This window comes from Coenobita brevimanus, chromosome 52 (assembly GCF_032717465.1).
Source record: "Coenobita brevimanus isolate Jiangsu-jjx chromosome 52, ASM3271746v2, whole genome shotgun sequence".
NCBI lineage: Eukaryota > Metazoa > Arthropoda > Malacostraca > Decapoda > Coenobitidae > Coenobita > Coenobita brevimanus.
The window spans coordinates 22,962,163-22,985,861 of NC_137005.1; the positions used below are offsets into that span (position 1 = coordinate 22,962,163).

The following is a 23,699-nucleotide window of genomic DNA, read 5'->3' on the forward strand; positions in this document are numbered from 1 at the left end:
CTGTGCGTGATGCTAAAGTGGCAGCAGATGAGAGGTGGGGTAGGCGGCTGACAGAGAATTTTCAACAGAATAAGAAAATGTTTTGGAAGGAGGTGAAAAGGGTGCGAAAGGGAGAGTCTGGGAAGGAAGAACGAGTAAAAGCAGAGGATGGAAGGATGTTAATTGAGATGGATGCAGTAAGGAAGAGATGGGCAGAGTATTTTGAAAGATTGTTAAATGTAGAGGAGGAAAGGGTGGCTGAGATTGTGGCAGATAGAAGGGTGCAAGGAATAAATGTGTTGGGAGAGTTGAATGATTCTTTGATCACGAAGGAGGAAGTGGAGAAGGCAGTAAAGGAGATGAAAACAGGGAAAGCTGCAGGTATGGATGGGTGTGCTGTGGAATGCCTGAAGGGTGGTGGAGTGACTATTGTTGACTGGTTAGTAATATTATTGAATGTGTGCTTTGAGAAAGGTATGGTGCCAATTGACTGGGCAAGTGCTTGTGTGGTCCCGTTGTATAAAGGCAAGGGTGATAAGTATGAATGTACTAGCTTTAGGGGTATAAGTCTGTTGAGTGTTGTAGGTAAAGTGTATGGTAGAGTGTTAATTATGAGAGTTAGAGAGGGTACAGAGGGAGTGATTAGTGATGAGCAGTGTGGCTTCAGGAGAGGGAGGGGATGCGTTGATCAGGTGTTTGCTGTGAGACAAGTGTGTGAAAAGTATTTAGCGAAAGGCAAGGATGTGTTTTGGGCATTTATGGATTTAGAGAAAGCGTATGATAGAATTGATAGGGAGGCTTTGTGGACTGTTTTAAGATTGTATGGACTTGATGGTAGGTTACTAAAAGGGGTGAAAAGTTTTTATGTAATTAGTAGAGCGTGTGTAAGAGTGGGAAATTCTGTGAGTGATTGGTTTCCCGTGAGAGTGGGGCTGCGACAGGGATGTGTGATGTCGCCTTGGTTGTTTAATATTTACATGGATGGTGTTGTAAGGGAGGTGAATGCAAGAGTTTTAGGTGGTCTGAGTCTGGTAAATGTTGATGGAGGAGAGTGGAATCTGAAGCAGCTGCTGTTTGCAGATGATACTGCACTGGTGACTGATTCAGAGGAGAGATTGAGACAGTTGGTAGAGGAGTTTGGAAGGGTGTGTGAAAGGAGGAAATTGAAAGTAAATGAGAATAAGAGTAAAGTGATGAAGTGTACGAGGTTGATAGATGGTAGGGGGATGAATATAGTTTTGAATGGTGAGATGCTTGAGGAGGTAGATTGTTTTAAATATCTAGGGTCACATGTTGCTGTGGATGGAAGAATAGATGCAGAAGTGAAGTTTAGAATAAATGAAGTAGGAAAGGTGCTGGGAGGAATGAAAAAAGTGTTTAAATGTCGTTCGCTTAGAATGGATGTAAAGAGAAGGCTGTATGAGGGTGTTGTGGTACCGACTGCGTTATATGGGGCTGAAACATGGAATATGAGTGTAGCAGAGAGGAAAAGTTTGAATGTAATGGAGATGAGATGTCTGAGGAGTATGTGTGGAGTGACGTGTATGGATCGAGTGCGAAATGATGAAGTGCGAAGGAGAACTGGAGTTGTTCGGGAGATGGCTGGTAGAGTTTAGCAGAGGGTGTTGCAATGGTTTGGGCATATGGAGAGAATGGATAATGAGCGATTGGTGAAAAAGATAACTAGATCTGATGTGAGAGGTGTAAGACTGAGAGGAAGACCACGAATAGGATGGATGGACAGTGTGAAGAGAGCGCTGGATGCGAGAGGGATGTCCGTTGAGCAAGGAAGAGTGGCTGTGCGTGACAGAAATAAATGGAGAGAAATTGTGAATGAATAAGTGATGACGCAGCCCTGAGGGGATATTCTCCCGCATTTGGTCTGATCAGCTAGTCAGGTCAGGTGCGGGTAAGGGGATGGGTCTGTTATGATGTGGCAGGGGTAAACCAGTTCTGCTGTCGGGCCCTGCTGTGGATGTCACTGATTGCATTGCGCAGTTGACCCTTGTGCGGTGTGATGCGGTGAGGATCTGTCCGTTCTCCCCTTTGGGGCTAAGATGCGAATGAATGTGTTTGAATGGATGAGTAAATGGAGAGTGAGTCGTCCTGTCTCGGCTACCTCCCTTTCCTTGGGGGAAGCAGCCTAGGTATATAGATAGATAGACCACAGGAGAACTGTGTGGGATCCAAATGATCCACTCCACAAAAATATTGGAGTGTTGAAAAAACACTGGGAATATGTGAATAACTGCATACAAATGGTAAATTATCATCGAGCATTATTTTGTCATACGACTGCTTACAAAACGTTTCTTCCACTGTTATAAAACCTATCAAGGACGATTAATGTCTAAAAATTTATGCTAGTATTTAGTGCTCTATTCCCTTTGTTACACCGTAGGCTCAAAACTAAGTAAGAAGAGATAAGTATATACACTATATGTACCGGTATGTGTATGTATGTATGTTTTTTTTTTTTTTAAATAACAGAACGGAGGAAGGAAAAACAAATGGGGGAAAAAAAAATAATCCATACACCAGACTACTGGTGTTCTCCATTCATAAAATATCTGTAACAGTTAGACTTGAACAGTTGTGGGTTGAAATTTGGAGGAAAACAACTCTGGGGAAGCGAGTTCCAGAGAGATGCAGTTCGGGGAATGAAAGAATTCTGATAGGCAGAAGTTCTGCAATATAGTTGAGTGACATTCCAGTCATGAGCGCTACCAGATGCCCGTGTAGCACGAGGGAAGGCATGGAGAGGCGGCACCATGGACGCAACCTCGTCTGAGCACTTGCCAAAAAAATATCTGTAAAATAATGCAAGGGAGGCAACATTCCTTCTTACTTGCAGGGGAGGTAGTTTATATGTAATGGCAGGGTTGTTAATGATTCTAACAGCTTTATTCTGAATTTTGTCCAGTTGTCTCAATGCAACCTCTCCACAACCATTCCACAAGGGTGAGCAATATTCAAGCTGAGAGCACACATGACTCTTATAAATTAAAGCTAACTGCTCATCGGCGAAGAAGTTACGGACTCTGTACAATAATCCAAGTTTCTTTGAGGCGGTTTTAGCAAGTGATCTGACATGAGAGGTCCAGCTGAGGGCACTGTTAAGTGAGACACCAAGAATTTCAATACTTTTGGAGATGGGAATATTAGTAGCACTGAAGGTAATGTACGAATCTGGCAATATCTGTCTATTAGTAAACTGTGTATATTTAGTTTTACTAGCATTAAAAGAGACAAGGTTGTTTTGTCCCCATTCACTGATTGTAGCTAGATCTTGATTTATGGAGATGGCTGTACTGAGTTGAGAGGTAGAGATATTAGACTTTGTAAATGGATGTCTGAGTGTGAATGAACTATGTAGTGTTGAGTCATCTGCATATGAGTGAACGGGATTGTGAGTGACAGATAAGAGATCATTAATATGAACCAGAAATAGGGTTGGCGCCAGAACTGATCCCTGAGGCACGACGGCGTTAATTGAGTGGAAATTCGAATATACATCATCTACTTTTACTCTTATTTTCCTGTCACTAAGATAAGAAGAAATCAAAGGAACAAAAGACGTTAGTCCATAGCAAGGGAGTTTGGACAGCAGGGAATGGTGCCATACTCTGTCGAAAGCTTTAGAGATATCAAGAGCTACTGCATGAGTTTCTCCAAAAAGATCAATTGATTGATGGATGGTATGAGTTAAGAGATTAAGTATGTCAATGGTGGATCTTTCGTGGCGAAAACCGTATTGTCTATCACTAATTAAGTTGTTGGATTCAAGATGTTTAACAATATGCTTATTAATTAAAGTTTCAAATACCTTACCAAGAGAAGATGTGACAGCTATTGGTCTGTAATTAGAGGGGTCAGACGAACTTCCTTTCTTCGGAACTGGGTGGATATTGGCTTCTTTCCATGAATTTGGGAATAAAGAAGTACGTATGCATAGTCTGAATAATTTGGCTAGGACAGGGGCAAGTTCAGGGGAACACTTTTTCAAAACAATTGGAGGAATTCCATCTGGGCCTGGAGCTTTGTTGGTAGGTAAATTGTCTAGGATGGATTTTACGAATCTTGTCTGTATTTTAAGTGGGGCAATTTCGGGAGAATCAAGTTCCAGTACTGAGACATTCTGGCTGGTATCATCTATGGTAGAGTTTCTTGCAAAGGTACTAGCAAAGATATCTGCTTTCCCACGTGGATCATTTGTAATATTGCCATCTGAAGATTTTAGTGGGGGAATGGAAGATGACTTGTTAAAGTTATTATTGAAAGAATTAAGAGTTGACCAGAATATTCTATTGTCATTAGGGTTGCTAAGTAGTTTTGATGCTTGCTTTTGAAGAAAGTTTGATTTAGATAGATTTAATACAGCTTTTGCATGATTTCTAGCAATTTTAAATTGGGAGAGTGATTCAGATGTTTTTGATTTTAAGTAAGAGTTATATGCTAATGACTTTTGGGATGTTGCTCTGGCACAATTGCCATCAAACCATTTTGGAGAGTTTGATCTTTTAGTGAACTGTTGACTTTGTATGAATAAATCCATACCAGCTAGTATTAAGTCGCAAATGTGGGACTGGGTAGTATTGGGATCACTAGAGAAGAAAGACTGCCATGGAACATCAGCAAGATAATTTCTAAATCCATCCCAGTCTGCCCTGTCAAAGTGCCATCGGGTCACCCTGACAGGTTCGGAATGGGGAGGTGTAGGAGGGTTAACTAATGAGGCTTTGATGAGATTGTGGTCAGAGGATCCAAGTGGTGACAGTACCTCTATCCTGTATTGATCTGGATTATTTGTCAAGAATAAATCCAAGAGATGGGCATTATGGTCAGGATTATCAGGTATTCTGGTTGGTTGCTTTACCAACTGGGTGAGATTAAACGATTCCGCAAACAGCTCGCATTCTAGACCAGCATCGTCAGTCCGGGCAGAATGCAATAACCATTCAACATTGTGTATGTTAAAATCACCCAAAATGGTAATTTCATTGCCAAGGGCAAGGTCAAGGTTACTCAACTGAGTGGATATGGAATCAAATACACTGGGTTCCGAAGAAGCATTGGGGGAACGATAAACTGCACAGATATATTTGGTAATGTTTTGGCAATTTAATTTATATAATGAGTAATCAAAACTGGATGAAGTGAAGTTTAAAATAGTATCAACTGCATATTGGGATTTGATATAACAACAGGTGCCGCCCTTGTTTCGAAAGTTTGTAAGGAGATGGTAACCGGGAAAACAAAATGGAGATATATCGGTAGAAGGTGAGATTTGTGGTTCTGTGAGGAAAAGTGCCAAAGGGGATATGGACTGAAGGAAAAAATGAACTGAGTTTAAATTTGTGGTAAGGCCGCGGATGTTGGTAAAGAATAAGGCATCGACAATTTTCTTATTTATCAGTACATAAACCTATGAAATATAATTCAGTAGATAGTGAATTGTCCAGTGAATAGTTCACTATAGGCATGCTTCTGACTATATGTCTTTGGACACATATCGCACTGACGCTCACCTCGCCGCTCATTGCCTGACGCTAGCTCTCCGCTCGTAGCGTTCGGTGTGGCCGTAGCCTAAAAGTCGGGTGCAGCTCATGAACCCCAGTGGCCCTCAACAGATGAATTCCGAAGCATATATGCTTGTTTCGTCAAAAGATGACGCTCAGTATCGGCGATGTCATGTGTGGGGATGAGGAGGAATTTGGGTGGTGATAAGGCGGTTTTATGAGCGATGTAAATATTTGTCACAGATTCAGTTTACGGAATATATAACAAATTACACCCTGATTGTGGTTAGCACCCTCTTGTGTCAGTGGTTTATCATTGAATATTTGTGTTGTATCTGATGTGTTACTGACAGCGGCTTCCACAGCAGCTGTAGTTTTCCTGACTCATCTTCCCTCACACCTCAGCTCTCGTCCATGCAGCTGTTTCAGGTCTCTTCGGGCAAAAGTTAGGCAAGAATAGCGTGAAATGAATAGAAAAGACGAATAACTGCAGTGAGTTATATAAACACGTGACGTGTGGGACGACTCAGATGGTAGAACGATACAGGACAGAAGTGAGGCAGAAAATGTTATGAAAAAAAAAAAATGGTATTGTAATTCAAATTGGAGTAACTGAAGTCATTCAACAGTTAAAACAACTGGCAGAGAGAGAGAGAGAGAGAGAGAGAGAGAGAGAGAGAGAGAATGTGTGTGGGGGGGGGGTGTGAAAGAGAAGCTGTATCCGGTGTTCTTCTGGGGAACACTCTCTTTTCCAGCAAAAGCCTAGAAGCCACCACCCTCCCTACTTCTCCGCCTATCCGCTTCTGCCCTTATTTCTCTCCTCGTACTTTCAGTCTTTTGTGCTAGTATACTTGTGTAAGTTTCCAGGAGTCTCCAAGATTGTAACGCAAGTTTATTCCAATAGTATCTTGTATTTTATATTAGCCATTGTGAACGAGATTAGCTGCATTATGCGATCCTCTTTGTTGATACCAAATCCTTCAAAAAGTTCTTGGCCTCGCCCAGAAACAACGGGAATAGCCACAACTGTTGGGTATGACTGTATACTATAAAGCCTCCTATGACTATATACAAGAAGTCAAATCTTTGTCTTTATGTGCTTGTAGGTGAGGCCCATTGGAATTCAGTAGGTTAGTGCATAATTCAAAAATTAAGAATAAGAAGCTTATGATGTGATCAAGTATCTGAAAAAACAAACAAAAAAAAAAAAGCATGACCCCTAAGAACAACCATGAAGACATGGTGAGGATTCACCTTGCTGTTCCATCATAAAGATGTGGGCTGCTGATTTCAAGCGGGGCACGGAGAGCACTGAAGATAACCCACGGTTGGGACGTCAAAAATCATTGACCACGGACGCTCAAGTGAAGGCCGTTCTCCGCACGATCTTGAATGATAGACGTTTGTTTGTGCAAGAGGCAACCGACACCATGGGCATCAGTACTGGTTCAGTGCACATTCTTTTGACTGACATCTTGGGTCTGAGCAAGCTATCTGCAAGATGTGTGTCAAGAATGTTAACACCAAACCAGAAGCTGACCAGACTGGAAACTTCAAGGACACTTTTGGCTCATTTCCAAGCTGAACCAGTCAGTTTCTTCCGGAGATTGGTGACCCAGGATGAGACATGGGTTTACAACTTTGAACCTGAATCAAAGGATCAAATCAAGCAATGGAATAACCACTGTTCTCCACACACCGGAAAATTGAAGCAAGTGATATCTGTTGGCAGGATGATGGCCTCAGTGTTTTGAGACAGTGAGGAAGTTTTCATGACTGACTTCTTACAAAAGCGTCAACCCATTAATGGGGCCTATTATGCATAAGAACTGCGACAGCTAAAAAAAAGCAATCAAAGAGAAGCAGAGAGGAAAGCCGATAGCGGGTGTGGCGTTCCTACAGGACAATGCTCCTGTCCATACAGCACAGGTGGCAGTGGCTAAAAGCAGGTAACTGTGACTCTGAACTGTTGCCTCATGCTCCTTACTCACCCGACCTGGCTCCATCTGACTTCTACCAATTTCCCTTATTGAAATCCCACCTGCGTGGTCACCGTTTTCGGAGTGATGATGAAGTCATCCATGCGGTTGAGATGTATTTGGAGGCTCAAGATACTACCTCTTCCATGACGGGTTAGCAATACTTGAACGCCAGTGGACCAAATTCATTGAACTTAAGGGAGATTATATTGAGAAATAATACAAGAACAATCTATCTCCTGTGAATTTTTGGGGGGAGGCCGAGAACTTTCTGAAGGACCCACCCCTATTCGGTGCAACCCTTGGCGATTTCCCACACTTACGACCCTAGTATCGTGAAAAGAATCTTGAGTAATGTTATTAGTTTGACGAAGTGAAAGGAACGCATTCGGACACGTCGGCGCCGTTGCAAGGCAAGCGCCGCCAAACATATCGTACCGCACCCGCGCGCACTGAAACACACACACACACACACACACACACACGTTTATTTATTATCAAATTTAAAATTAATGTAAATATCAAATGACCAATTATTTTACCATTCACCAACGCTTATCATGTTTGCCATATATCAAGCTGTAGGCTATATTTTCAGTCTGAGGGCTGCAGTATCATTAAACCGTTTACTGTTTCACACACACACACCGTCCATAACATGGAAGTTGATAGCTTACACATCTTCCTCATCATCAATATCACCACCCTTCCTCCCTCACACTCACCACCTCCCATCTTCCTCACCCACACCTTCCCTCCCTCCATCACCCTCACCACTATATTCCCTTCTACCCTACTCTCCCTGTCTCACTACCACCGCTTTTTACTCACCACCATCTCTCTCACTCACTCTCCACCACTAATACTCGCCCTTTCTTCCTCACCATCATAACTCCTAAACCCACTTTCAGTGGATTTACTACTAGGTAGACTAGTTGACGGAGAGGTAGCTATTAATCAAGGAAATCTAATAATGTAAGCATGTAAATAATTTCTGGTTATACATGCTAGAATTTTTTTTTTATGCAAGAAGGAACCAAAGGGAAGGACCTACAAAATGCTCCCTCCAAGAAAAAAAACAAGACAGCAAAGCCAAACTCAAGATCAGTTCATTTCGAGATGCCTGGACACACTGTGTATGAAAGCCTGGAGACCGTAGGCAGTAAGAAAAACAGAGATGGAGACAATTCCAGAGTTGACCTGTTGCATACATGAATGACTGGAGCAACGGTTAACTCTTGCATTAGAGTTGGACAGAAAAGGGCTGAGTTTGTTGCTAAGACGGGTGCTACGTGCCTGCCGTGGTGGTGGAGGGATGCAAGCAGACAGTTCAGAGGAGCAGTGACCATTGAAGTGGCGATAGAAAAGAGACAATGATGCAACAGTGCGGCGGAGACAGAGGTTGAAGGGAGCCAGTAAGAGGAGAGTTAATGAGACGAAAAGTCTCCGACTCCATCCTGTTGAGAAGAACTGTGTGTGGGGAGCCTCCCCACACATGACAGCTGTGCTCTACACAGGGGCGAATAAAACCCGTGTATAAAGTCAACAACTGTGCAGGGCCGTGGGTTAGGGCTTCCTGACTAAAACCTCACTAAGTGAAGAGTCCAGTCCTGCTGTGGACCAAAAATGTAAAGTACATAATGATGATGAGAATATTATCATATATTTCTTTCTAATGACTGAATATAATATTTAGCTAAGCGAGTTTCAGCCACACTCAAAAAAAATGTGTAACCAGGATACGGGAAGAGGACCCAACTCGCTATGTATCCCACCAACCACTTTCCCCAACCTCCTCCCTTTTGAAAGTAGTTACATTTATTTTTCAAATGTCATTACCACAATATAATAATGAATTTATAGAAGTAAAAGATTATTCTTAATTTTACACGTGTGGTGTGAGGACTGTGTTGGTGTGTGAGGACTGTGGTGGTGTGTGAGGATTGTGTTGATGAGTGAGGACAGTGGTGGCGTGAGGACTGGTGGTGTGTGAGGACTGTGTTGGTGTGTGAGGACTGTGCTGGTGTGTGATGATTGCGATGGTGTGTGAGGACTGTGTTGGTGTGTGAGGACCGTGTTGGTAAGTGAGGACTGTGGTGGTGTGAGGACTGTGGTGGTGTGTGAGGATTGTGCTCGTGTGTGAGGTCTGTGGTGGTTTGTGAGGATTGTGTTGGTGTGTGAAATATAATCTATTCGTGAGAACAAAACAGACTCGATCTTCTCATGGAACCACTTCACGTGTAACTAAGGAGTGAGAAACAGGTAGACCTTTATCACACAAATGGATGGCGAGTGAGAAAGGGCCGGGGAGAACAGGAGGTAGATAAGGCGGAAGGCGGTAGATGTACGGGAGATAAATGCTTGAAAAGGCATACATACTGCATAATAATTGCAAAATTCCACATCAACAGCCTTGTGCCTTACCTACCTCCTATTCTGCCTGTCCCTCTGTTTTATAATAAAGGTCTACCTGCTTCTCAGTTCTCACTCCTTACTTACAGCTGAAGGAGGTCCTTGAGAAGGCTGAATCTGTTGTCACCAATATATTATATAGGTATTTCTAAATCTGAGTACTGCAAATTAAAACTGAAGGGCACAGAGAAATATTTAGTTATAACCAATTATTCAAAGGGCACGGTAGCTCTATCTGCTCATGCTACGCCCCAAGGAGTATTCAGAGCAATGCAATAACAAATATTCAATTATGAATACTTATACCCAAAACATCATCAATATATAAATCAATAGTTATTCAGTGGGGCAGTCAATCCCAAAATACCGACAAATTAGTCAGTAGACTGTCCTGATGTCAATTTATTACTAATTTCACACTGGTCAATCACTAGCCTATCACTGAGACCTTTGTCGGTCAGCCAGTCAGTCTATCCAGAAGTCAGTCCCTTGATCCTTTGTTAGTAGTCACCACGAGAAAATGCAGCTGCCAGCCAAAGCTCCGTACATGCGGGGTCATCATTAAATTCTTACGAGTAGACTATTAACCAGGAAACATGCCAGTCCTTGGATTACTAAATCGCTTAGTGCAGTCTGTAGCTTCCTGGTTAATCCTATATCTCTATTAACCGGAGAACAAGCTGTTCCCTGGTTAATGCACAGGCACAGTTTGGATATGAGGGGTTAGGTCCAGAGCCTTGCCTGGCGCTTTCAAGGGAGACAGCAGTCAATCAGGCCCCAGCTCCTTCTCTCCACTGCGAGACCATGCTTCATTTTAGCTGATCCACCTCCTGCAGCATCGACCCCTGGTAAGTTAAAAAGATCCCGACGGGTGCCAATTAACTAACAGGTCCCTCAGTGACCCACAGCCCGTCACAGGTCGAAAGAGTAGTACCGTTAACTCGGGGCTATCCATGCCTATGCTCCTAATCTATGTATTTTCCGGCGGTATTTGATCCTACGCACTCGAACATCCTTTTTACTCTACGCTTACTGTAATGCTAGGTGAAATTAGGCTCGACTTCTCGTTCCTATTTCACCTAACGTGGAGCGGGGTCCTCTTTCGAGACTGGAGCTAGTGCAATAAAGAGAGGCAGGACACAAAAACTCTAGGCAACAACCTTTACACATATATTACCACAGTCAGACACAGGACAAATCAGCAGATATTACAGCACAATATATAGCAATATAAAACCTTATCTAGGATATGAGTATCTCGCAGGATACTTGCTTCTCTGATACTAATGACAACACAAACAATACTAATGTATCAGGCGTGCAGTAAATATAGGCGCGCACGGGGGCGCGGGAGGGGGTTGAGTCTCACTAGGAGATAGGGGAGGTGCAGGGAGTGACTTGTGACGGCTAGGGGAAAGTTTTGGTAATACTGGGAGGCGGCAGATATTAGCCGTGAAGTTTATATGGTTTCCACTAGCCAAAATACTTTGGTAATTGATTTTATCCTTGATTTACACTTACTTGAGATATGGGAATGAGAGCGGGTGGTAAGCAAGATTTATTGGTAGCGTGGGGGAAGGAGAGAATACTATTAATACTTCCGTTCACAATATTCCATCACAGTAATGGGGGTATGTCTTTATAAGCACAGGCTTATTAACTGTATAACAGAGATGTCACTCACACGTATAGTCAATCAGATCTTGTTCCACACTCTCGTCCTTTAACTTCTCACTATGATCTGATTTACCCCGATATTCACTATATGAAATCACTGCACAATACTTACATTAGGGGAAATCACACTTAACCTAAATCACTCATGTTACAATATCACACATACTCATCAGGGGGATAGGCAGGAACATGTCATCGGTGATCCTGCTGGGCTAGGGGCACCGTCAATGCGAGGCGTGCTGAGAGGGCACGGGATAGCTCGTAAGGGCGTTCTCTTGTGTCCTGGACTCCCCGTGGCTTCCGGACTTGGCTCTGGCGTGTGGCCCTCGGGACTGGGGCCGAATAGCTCCAGGAACCTCTGTGATAGGTCCCGGCGTCGTGGGGGCGTAGAGAGATCACGCCCAGGTGTCCTGGGGAGAACCGAGGGAGACTGTGGGCTGCGGTCTCCAGCGTCTAGGGGCGCCGACAGGGGAGGGCTGCGGCAGCGACTTCCACTGGGGTCCGTCAGGTGCGTCTGCTCTAGAGCCAGGCATAGGGAACAGAGACCAGGGGAGGCTGGGAGGCCTGTCTGGGTCACTCTGGGACAGGAAACCTGGGCTCGTCTCCTGCCGTGGGGACGTCTCTCTACTCTGCACGCCCTCGGAGCGACCGTAGATCGTCTCATGAGGGAGGGAGAGACAATAGGTCGTCTCTACCACGACACTCTCGGAGCGACCATAGATCGTCTCACGAGGATGGGAGCGACCATAGATCGTCTCTACCGGAACACCTTGGGAGCGACCATAGATCGTCTCTACCGGAACACCTTGGGAGCGACCATGGATCGTCTCTACCGGAACACCTTGGGAGGGACCATGGATCGTCTCTACTGGAACACCTTGGGAGCGACCATAGATCGTCTCTACCGGAACACCTTGGGAGCGACCATGGATCGTCTCTACCGGAACACCTTGGGAGCGACCATGGATCGTCTCTACCGGAACACCTTGGGAGCGACCATGGATCGTCTCTACCGGAACACCTTGGGAGCGACCATAGATCGTCTCTACCGGAACACCTTGGGAGCGACCATAGATCGTCTCTACCTGAACACCTTGGGAGCGACCATAGATCGTCTCTACCGGAACACCTTGGGAGCGTCCATAGATCGTCTCTACCTGAACACCTTGGGAGCGACCATAGATCGTCTCTACCGGAACACTTTGGGAGCGACAATAGATCGTCTCTACCAGAGGGGCTCCGTCTGGAGTCTGTTTTCTAACTCCACTCCTAGCTGGCTCAGCAATTCCACTACACGAAGGTAGTGTCCTCCTACGGTGGCGGCAGCGTGGTGGCTGCATGTCACAGGGGCGCACGGCCCGGGCTGACATGTGTCGCTCTTGCCCGGAGTGGTGGTGGCTTATGGCGGCCACCCCGTGGGGTCCGTGTGGGGGTGTCGGCGTATCTGTGGGCACACTACGCTGTTCTTGGTTTGCCCTGTCGTCGGGGGTACTATGGTATTCTTCGGGGGCACTGTTTTTCAAGCCACGCATTTTACTTACAACTAATATAAGTAAGCTGGAGGATTCTTATGCTGCAAGATCCTCACCTTCCGTATCTCTATTTACATCTATTATATAAGGAAATTTTTAAACATAAAAATATAATCCGCATATAACGTAAACTCAGTCATAATCTATACATATTCGCAGACGTGCATATTCATTCTTAATTTCCAAAACAAGACTTTCACTGATTGGGCATGTTACTATAGTATTTCATACATACTTTATTTCAATGCTGATCACATGTGTGCTTGTGACGTACTTGACATTGTTTCGTGTACGATTTTACTTTAGGGCGATTCCGAGTGTATCCTGGACCATAAAGACATGAATGACACTTGTGCCGCTTGCCTGACCTATTCTCATGTGTTACTTCTGGGACGGCCTCCTCTACATCTCCCTGTCCGAGCATCAGATTCATCTTAGCCAATGTATTCCTGGTCAAACCACAAGCCTGAACTTTTCTTCTTTCAATTTGCGGATTACACAATGCCTTCACTAACTGCCAGCCATAGGAGATTGAAGCAATTTTTCTTGGGTCCTGATTATTATATAACGAATTGTCTGTGAATTTACTCTGGCAGTGTCGACTATGTAGCCAAGGGCATTCACTGTCCATCTTCTTGATTTAGTGTGTACTGTATGAAAACTTATTCTCTGATCCATAATGCCAGTGCCTCCTTTAGTGAAATCATACAATTTAAATATAGCTTTTTTTTTCTTTTTTTTTTCCCAATCATCCTTGGTAATGCCTAATATAGGGGAGACTGTGATCAGAAGTAACACATTTTTCTTACCTTTGCTTTTGGTGGGTGTTACATAGGAGTTCAGTGTCATTTCCTCCCCGTTTCTTCCAGTAAACTTGGTATGACCTATCTTCCCTTTCTGGGACTGTCTTTATCTCTGGTGGTATGCCTTTCCTGGTAGAATCTATAGTACTTAAGGCTGAGATACCTTGTGTTTGAAGCCACTCCAATAACTCTATACTGGTGTACAATTTATCCAGACTAATAATCCTACCTCTAAGGTTGACTGAGGCTTGTAACTGACTTACCAGAGCTTTCACTGTTGGGACTGTACCGCGTATGTAGTGTGGTCCTGGCTCTCCAGGTTTACCTGAATATACAGCTGTCCTAAAGGTAAATGGATACCTAACAGCATTAACAGATTTATATAGGAGGCCGTAGAGTACGGGTTTGCTCTTATTGTACTGTCTGAACCCTATTTGTGTTCTGTACCCATACAACGTTTCATCAGTGATCAAGAAGTCACCTGGCTCTAACACTGAGCAACAACAATTACTGAACTGTTCAAAAAGCTCCCTGACTGCTGGTGTCTGGTATCAGTGTTGTCAAAAGTAATGCTGGCATGTAAGAATCCACATCGTCAGACATGACGGCTCCAAATATTGGGTGACCAAACATTTCCATGAAGAGACGATGATAGCAATATTTATTTTGTCCCAACAAGCCTCTTGCATAGAGCAGGCCAAAAAAGCTTTTCAATTCTATGGCATCAGTCATCTTGACGTGTGTTGGTATTTCAGCAGTCAGTATTAAAAATTTCGGTAATTATGCCTTGAATCTTATTGTTAGTATGGGTTACAATAACATCAATCATATTAGATGTTATAAACAACTCCCATGCCATTATTTCTGTATTAGCTGACCTTGCCTCTCCTAACAAACAATCTTCACTGGGCAATATCTTCTCAACAGGCCTACCTTCTGTATGACTGGTCCATGTTATTGACTTACCGATATCTGATTTTCTCTGGGGTTTCTCTAAAATGCAGGTATATTCCCTGAGCTCGTGTGGCAGGACAAATTCGTCATAATTTTGTTTGTTCAAGCATTGATCCAAAGAACTGATTAATCTGTATTTTTCACCAGTGGCTTTCTGTTTCTAGGTGGTACCCACTCTTCTTCATTGTCATCATTCTGATCCTCATCTTCATCGTCGCCCTCAGCTACTCCATCCAAGGCAAGGTCATCATCATCATCGTCGCCAACTACCTCTTCCATGTAATCTTCGTCTGGGTCGTCAACATAGTCGAAGTTTTGTAAAAGCCATGACTACGCCCGTCGGCACGTCCAACCCGTCCCCTACTTAATGCCTAACTAACCGTCGTCCGGCACGCCTACACGAGAGCCGCGAGGTTTGTGTGTGTGTGTGTGTGTGTGTGTCTGTGTGTGTGTGTGTGTGTGTGTGTGCACATTACAATGCACGTGTGTGTATCTGTGTGCACAATACAGTGCACATGTGTGTATCTGTGTGTATGTGTACGAACAACCATTTCATTGGGTACGAGGAGTATAGAGAAAAACCAATGAATAATACATAGATAATAAAATTAGTGTATGAAATAACTATTTCACTAGGTATGAGGAGTCATAAAGTATAAACAATGAATAATACATAGAAAATAAAGTAGTTTTAATGAAAATAGGAAACGTATCGTACGTCTGGAAGCTGTGTGATGCCCGTTAGGCTTGCGTAGGCTAAGGTCTCAGATATTCCACTCATCTTCGAGCGTTTTCTTTTTGTTTAGCGCTCTCCACGGGGAAAAATCGTTAATTTTAGAGAAAACGCTCGTTTCAACTCAGTTTTTTTTTCTCTCAGAATCACCATTTGTTGTGTTTCCAGTGATTTAATAAGAAAACAATCGTAAGACCATGCATTGCTTACAAACTAGAGTTTATTGGTAAAATTAGTTAGGGCTTATCAAAAATTATACGGGTTGCACCGAATAGGGTTAAAGCTTCAGACATATCCACTCTGCATCCTGTTCTTTTTGTAATCTTTACCTTTCTAATGTTAACCATGATTCATGTAAGATTCTGATTCTTGTAAGAGTCAATTTGTTTCGGGAAATATTCACTTTCCTGTTGGATTTTGATTCGTTTCCCTCCTTTGTTATTTACTTATTTTCAGTTTGGTTTTGTACGGTGTAAATTAATGAGGCAATCTGTATATATACATATACATATATATCTATATCTATATCTATATTTACTTGTCTATCTATCTTTCTACCTGTCTATCTATCTATCTATTTATCTATGTCTATCTATCTATCTATCTATACAAAAGAGCCGTGTTGTATGTTTGTCTGTCCTTCAGTCACCCCCAAACCAAGGGCCCGAGACCCCCTGACACATGTATATTTTAAATCGGGGTGACCCAAGGATGGTTTTAGGGGGGTCAAAATTCAGATCTGCATCATTTGAGGTCACCGGTAGTGTGTTCGCCTTTATGGTCCGGGACACACCAGGTACCCCTGCTGCCCAATTTTTGGCATGGAGAATCACATGACCTCCAGTTCAGTCATAGGCTATGTGGGGTTGGCCTCCAAGGTCATTTGAGGTCATCGGTCGGATATCATTTGAGATCACTGGAAATATACGCTCGAACGACTGGACCCAGCAGCCCAACTTCTGGCATGGAGACTCACATGACCTCCGGTTCGGACATAAGTTATGTGATGTTGACCTCCGAGATCATTTGAGGTCACCGGTAATAGTAAACAAGTGTGCACAAATACTGTGCGTTAGTATGCGAAAGCTAGAATAGGAAGTTCCTGGACCTCTTACAATCCCTCTTCAAAAGCATTAGAGGTACATTGTCTTTCTGGAGTAGAAAGACTGAAGTAGAACAAATAGGATTAGAGTGTTCTTTTTGTCCCGGCAATGCTGGGTACCCCTGGTAGTATATATATATATATATATATATATATATATATATATATATATATATATATATATATATATATATATATATGCCCGGGTAGAGAGAGAGAGAGAGAGAGAGAGAGAGACCCACCTTTCTCATTAACCACACGTGCCATGACATTCATAATGTTTCGAAGCCTTTTCTCTCAATCTTTTGTCTCTTATCATCATCATCATCATCCAGTCCAGCGTTGTCTCTTGAGGAGAGGAGGACCCCGGGGCTAGGGGAGTTGGTCCTGAAAGTGACCACCCTCACTCATTCCTTAATGGCATTACGTGAGGGATAAACCCCAACCATTCATTGGATGTAAACTTACACACCCTTAATCCAGCTGGAACGACATAATTACCCACTAAGTCACCAGGCGTCATAGTCTGGTTATATGGTTACCGCCCAGCGTAGTAAATGGTTTCCTGGTGTACAGGAAAAAAAAAAATGATTCTGTTTTCCTTTTGCTTTAGAATAAAGTAAGAATTATATTTAATTTCTCGCAGACACAGTAATGTTGAACAGAAATCATAATTATCATGTTAACACTCAATGGATAAAAATTGTTTTTGTTTTATTGCACATTATATTTCATGCTAAGCAAGTAGCAGCACGAACAAGCAAGCAAGACATATTCAGTTTGTTCTCATTTTTCCTTTCAATAGCCTGCCCACTGTCCCTCTTGCTCGGTCATTTCTTGTTGTAAAAGGCGACTAAAAGGGTTGGCGAAGAACAAGGAGGCTTTAGGAAGGGAAGAGGTTGTGTAGATCAGATATTCATTCTTAGATCGTTAGTGGAAAAGTTTCTAGAGAAGGGAAAGAAGTTGTATGCGGCTTTCATGGAGTTGGAGAAAGCATATGACAGGGTGGATAGACAAGGATTGTGGAAAGTGTTAAGAATATATGGAGTAGATGGGAAGTTGTTGAATGCTGTGAAGAGTATGTACGATGGTGCGAAGGCTGCAGTGCGTGTGGATGGTGAACTAAGTGAATTTTTCTCTTTGAAAGTTGGGTTGAAACAGGGATGTGTCATGTCTCCATGGTTGTTCAATCTGTACATGGATGGGGTAATAAAAGAGGTACAAGGTAGGGTAGTGGATGTTGGAGTGACCCTGGTGAGAGAGGATAGTGTTTGGAAACTCCCTGTACTGTTGTTTGCAGATGATACTGTGTTGTTGAGTGAAGACGAAGGGGAGCTGCAGGGCTTGGTGGATGAGTTTGAGAGAGTGTGTAAGAAACGGAATCTAAAGGTGAATGTAGGGAAGAGTAAAGTGATGGTCTTTGAGAGAGGTGAAGTTAGTGAATGTACAGCGAGGTTGGATGGTGAGGAATTGGAAAATGTGAGTACGTTTAAGTACTTGGGTAGTGTGATAAGTAAGGATGGAGGTTTGGAGGGTGAAGTGCTTGAAAGGGTACAACTGGGAAGAAAGGTTGCTGGTTCTTTGAAAGCAGTGATAAGAAACAGGGAAGTGATCATGGAAGTGAAAAAGTTACTACATGACAGTATTGTGATACCAACTCTAATGTACGGAAGTAAAGCTTGGACTTTGTTGGAAGGACACAAGTCAAGAGTGAGAGCAGTGGAAATGAGTTATTTAAGAGGAGCCTGTGGAGTCACGTGGAGAGACAGGCTGACGAATGAGGATATAAAGGAGCGTTGTGGTGTGGATGTGGATGTGATAGGAAGCGTTATGAGGAACACACTGAGGTGGTTTGGCCATGTGGAGAGGATGGAGGGTGAAAGACTGACGAAGAGAGTGTACTGTATGTGAGTGAGGTGGAGGGGGGAAGAGGGAGGGGGAGGCCGAGGATGAGATGGAGGGATGGGGTGGAGAGGTATATGAGAGAGGGGGGTGTGAGTTGGGAGCAGGGCAGTGAAATGCCTGGGGACAGGGCGACTTGGAGGCGATTTGTTTGTGGCCACCCCAAACGGGATTGAGGCGTCTGGCAATAGATAGATAGATAGTTGGCTTTGAGGCGACAATGTTATACAGAAGTTGTAGCTTTTTCCTGAAGTTTTCCCATTCCGTGATCGCGTGGTCAAGAAGCTGTCTTTTGGACCTCACCTGCTGGCATTGCCATGAGTTTACCGAACTCCTCCACGATGACCCAGTGCGGTTCAAGTCGCAGGTGTGTATGTGGCGTTTGTTTTCTGGCTGTGTGACATCAGTGTTGGACGAAATACTAACAAAGAGAGGGAGGTAGTGAACAAAGGAGAAAGAGAGAGAGAGAGAGAGAGAGAGAGAGAGAGAGAGAGAGAACTGAAGCACAGACTTTCGCCTTTCCATTTTCCTGCCTTCCGTCTTCCCTGTTTTCATTCTCTTCCTTTTTGGCTGTGTTCCCAGCTCTTCCTTCCTTCCCACCTTCCTCCGTCTGTTTCGAGTATCTCCATTTTTTTTTTTTCCATTTTTTTCTCTAACCTTTCATGTCTACTATTCATTATTATTTTCTCCCGTGTATTCCTACCATACTTTCTTCCTCTTCTATTCCTTCTCATTTCCATCTCCCTTCGTCTCAGTCCAGAGTCTTCCTGTTCCTTCCTTTCAAACATAAAACATCTTAACACCAGTTCCTTCTTTGTCAGTTCTATTCCTTTTCAGTACTACATCTTTTCTATCAGTTTTCATTCCATAAAATCTTTCCATCCTTACTTTCATCGTTCTTTTTTCGTCATTTGTTCACTAGTTTCTTCTGCCTTCATGAAATCCTCTTCCGTCATTCTCTCTCTTCATCCTCATTCCTTGATCCTTCTCTTTTACTCACGACTTTCTCTTCTTTCCTTGTTTTCATCAATATTTCCTTCCTTCTCTCTCTCTCTCTCTCTCTCTCTCTCTCTCTGAGGCGGAAGATGTAGGGAGAACAGAAGGAGAGATGAACAGAACTGATTGAAGAGAGAGAGAGAGAGAGAGAGAGAGAGAGAGAGAGAGAGAGAGAGAGAGACTCACCTGCGGGATCCATAGTTTCTCCAGGCGATGCTCCATATGGTAATTAAAGAAGCCGAGACAGGATAGGGCAGTGAAGGTGAGGCAGGCCACGATGTAGCGAACTGGGTAGGTGGCAACACTCTCACCGTACCTGTGTGAAGAAAAACACTTCTATTACTACCTGGCCACTGCATGAAGGCCATTTAGACAGACAGTCAAGCTTTGCCAAAGGTCATTATTAGGTAGCAAAAGACATGTCGCAGCTCCTTGTTGTTAAGGGTTTATTGTGCATAAAACATACTCTCCTTTGTGTCATTTGTGTATTTCCATTATCGATATAGATTGCCTGACATAATAATAAAGAAGGTAAAAAGGGTGTAATATACAAAATAAATGGCTAAGGAAAAGTACAACGAAGCTTCTTGGGCCCGGTAGAACACGCCCCCTCGTCCCATCTGCCCCTGCAGTACTACCTCACAACCGTCGATGGGTGAAGAGAGTTTAGAAGGAAATCAACTTGTCTAATTGCGCGTCCACACGTGTGCTGGAACAAGTGCCGGCAACGTGTAAACAACACAACAACGAACAAGCTGCAAACATGCCCAGAACAGCAGCGTCCAAATCATGTTGGCAACATCATGATGAAGTCTCAGGTGCCTCGTATGGACACACATCTACCGCATCACTTCTACTTCCAAAGTTCAAAACAGCACTGAAACATGTTTGCATACATCTGTCCAAATACTGCTGCATACTTGTATCCAAACATGTTGCCAACTATGTTGTCAACATATGTTCGTGGACACGTGTGGACGCCCCTTGAGTCTGACAGGCACGTAAATCGAACTTGTGTGTGTGTGTGAGCTGCATCATTGGCTACCCAGCGTGTGTTAGTAACGTTTCTGTTATACTCTGGAAATGCCTTAACTCTTTCAGTCCGAGGAAGAAGTTCATAAAATACTGTTACTTTCAGTGGCTTGCATTCAGCTGAGGGAAGGCCTTTCCAGCACCAAGGGTGTCGGTATAATTACCCCTAACTTTTTTTTTTTAATTAGAGATCATTTATAGATTAATTGTAATAATCAAGTGATGGTTTGACTAAAAGAAGAAAATAAGAGCGTTCGTCAACAGCGTAACCTGCGTCGCTACGTGAAACCGCCAAAAGGAGGATAAAGAAGTGGGCGTGGTGAGCAAAGAATGGGCGGAATCGTCTGGAGTGTTGGTGGGTGGAGGGGCTGGGTCAGGACACCATACGCTGTAAAAATGGGTGTTGGAAGATTAATGGTTAGAGTATAGTGAAGGTTTATTTCAAAACTTCCTCCAAAATTTAAATTGCCGTTTGGGTTGATATTGTTGTTGATCAACCCCACTCAGTCTGGCCGAGCCAACTCATCAACCACAGACAAGCAACTCCGCCTGGTAGACCATTCCTCACAACAACAAGGAGCTGGGAAAAGTGTGGATATTTGGTCCGTGGGTGGATGCCGCATTTGCGTATTCCTATTCAGCTATGAGGGGCACCGTGATCTGGTTATGTGGTTACCACCCAACATTGTAAATGGTTTCCTGGGTTACAGGAAGCCATTACACTTATCACTCAGTCTGGACCTTCGCGGATTTTTCTCATAGTCGAATAAATTCATCCATGTTCTTCCATGAACCTTTCCATCAAGTTGGGTGTAAATCAGAAGCTGCTTAAGTTGCCCTTGCCATGCTGCCTTGACCTTTGACCTTTCCCTGTGACCTTGGTATTTAACTCACTTTTCACAATCAAAATCCTTTATTCTCGACTTAACCTAAATCTTTCCAGGAAGTTTATTCTAAATCAGATAAAGACTGTTTAATCTGGCCTTTCCATTTGACCTTAACCTTTGTACCGCTTTTCTCAAAATATACGTCAACTCTTGGTAGACCCATAACCATTCCGCCATGTTTTGCCTATATCAGATAAAAATATGTTTCATATAATTTGTTCACAAGACGAACCTGCCATGTGACCTTGAGCTTTGACTGTTCTCGAAATTCACTTACTTCTCTCTCGCCTAAATCTGAACCGCTCTGCCAAGTTTGGCCTAAATCGGATAAAGACGGTTTAAGTCGAGTTTACCAGGTCAAACTTTGACTTAGCCCTTTTACTTTGACCTGTGACCCTTTATTTTCAAAAACAATAGGTCAACCCATTAGCTATCCTGCAACCCTTCCACCAATTTTGATAAAAATCTGATGAAGGCATTTTGAATTAGTGCACACACACACACACACACACACACACACACACACACACACACACACACACACACACACGTACATACACACATACATAAACACATTCACACACAGGCCGAGTCAAACAAAATAACCGCTCACATGCAGGAATAATGTTTGACATTATGATTATATACAGAGGAGCTTAACTCCTTCAGCCCGAGGACTTTACTTTTGCTATCACCAGACGCTTGTATTCAGATTACCATAAAACATTGGGTCAAGAGTATTCAGATATAGTCCTAGTTGGCTCTTTCTGTGGTATGGGGCATTCCGATACTGAAAAAATCGTCTGGGAATAAAATCGTCTGCGCATAAAATCGTCTGCAAGTGATAAGAATAAGATATAAAAGCTGTCCTCGGGTTGAAGGACTTACTACCGACACAATCAGTAACAAGGTGATCATTCTTGACAAGATGCAGTGCAATACACCACACATCTTATCTCCTGTATCTATCTCATGGCTTCAGTAACATTTTTTATCAATTTTATCAAGAGCCGTGAGCAGACAACTGGCGCTGAGAGCAGGCGCGTCGTTAGGAAGGGACTACCGGGAACTCTGATCAGAGTGTTTACTAAATCCCCTCTCATATAATGAAAGAGTGAGGACTCACTAATGCTTTTTTTTTTTTCTTACCTGACAGAACTCTGTTACTTCCACTACTTAATTACTGTATTAAGTCGTTATTGTATGAAAATCGATGACCCGTTGTTGAGAGACACGAACGAGTCTCGTTGGTTACTAAGTCGCCTGTTTTTACCTGTCGGAACTAGACCACTCCCACAGTTTGAACTCCAAGTGGTGGTTGCATGAAATTTGATGAGTCTTAGATTTGAGGCAGTAATCCGTATCCTTAGCTGCCTGTTAGATTTAACCCCCAGTCTGACTAAGCTTGACCATCAACTAAGTCCTGCCAGATTATGGCTTCTTAACACAATCAGTGCCGGAAAATGCTTCAAAGCATGGTAACAAAGCCGTACGCACGTAATAATCGTACAAACGGCAACAAAAAACCAACAACCCTTCGCAGGCAATCATGTGTAGGATCCGACCAGTTTTATAGATCCCCAACTCACCACACAGGTGAGCTAGCTTCTTCAACCACACAGTCTGTTTTCTTGCGTATTTCTTTATCATCACAGCTGCCACAGCACACAGCAATCCAGCTGTCCGTCCCCGAATCGTCATGTGTGGGGGCCATGAACCATTTGCTCAGTAATCTACCACCAGTAACGATGGTGTGACAGTTTCATGTAAACTCAGTTCACTGAACAGTGGTCACTTTCTTGCCACACCTACATGATTCGTCACTGATCCAGCGCGTCATTCATTTCCTCGCCAGCCCCTGTGGAGCAAACACATTTCTCTCATAGTCAACGATTTGGCAGAAACCTGTTTAGCAGATCGAGCCCAAGGAACACACTGCTAAATTTATTAGAGGGAAAACTTGCATCTATAAAGAGCAGCACATACTGCTCAAACACCAGAGCATCTACAGTAAATCGAGCCCCCACAATCCCCACCTAACGGCCACACCCAGATCAAATCCGATGTGGTCGTAGCCAACCAACACCCAAACATCAAGTATTAAGAGACTCTTCACCATTTCTCCACCTTTCTTACTTCTCATCACCCTTCCTCTTGCATGTCTTTATACTGTACTTGTCTCTCCTTAGAGT

At 43.4% G+C, this 23,699-nt stretch overlaps 1 protein-coding gene across 1 annotated transcript in view; it reads right to left on the minus strand.

Annotated features, from left to right (window-relative positions):
- LOC145400507 (patched-related protein 9-like) overlaps positions 1 to 20,436 on the minus strand; it is a 524,238-nt gene extending 503,802 nt beyond the window's left edge. Inside the window, exons 1-2 of the mRNA XM_080273031.1 lie at positions 20,432 to 20,436; positions 19,775 to 19,904 (exon numbers count right to left, since the gene is read on the minus strand). Coding sequence (XP_080129157.1) covers positions 19,775 to 19,904; positions 20,432 to 20,436 — 135 coding nt within the window. The remainder of the gene's footprint in view (positions 1 to 19,774; positions 19,905 to 20,431) is intronic.
- Positions 20,437 to 23,699: the final 3,263 nt, after the last annotated feature.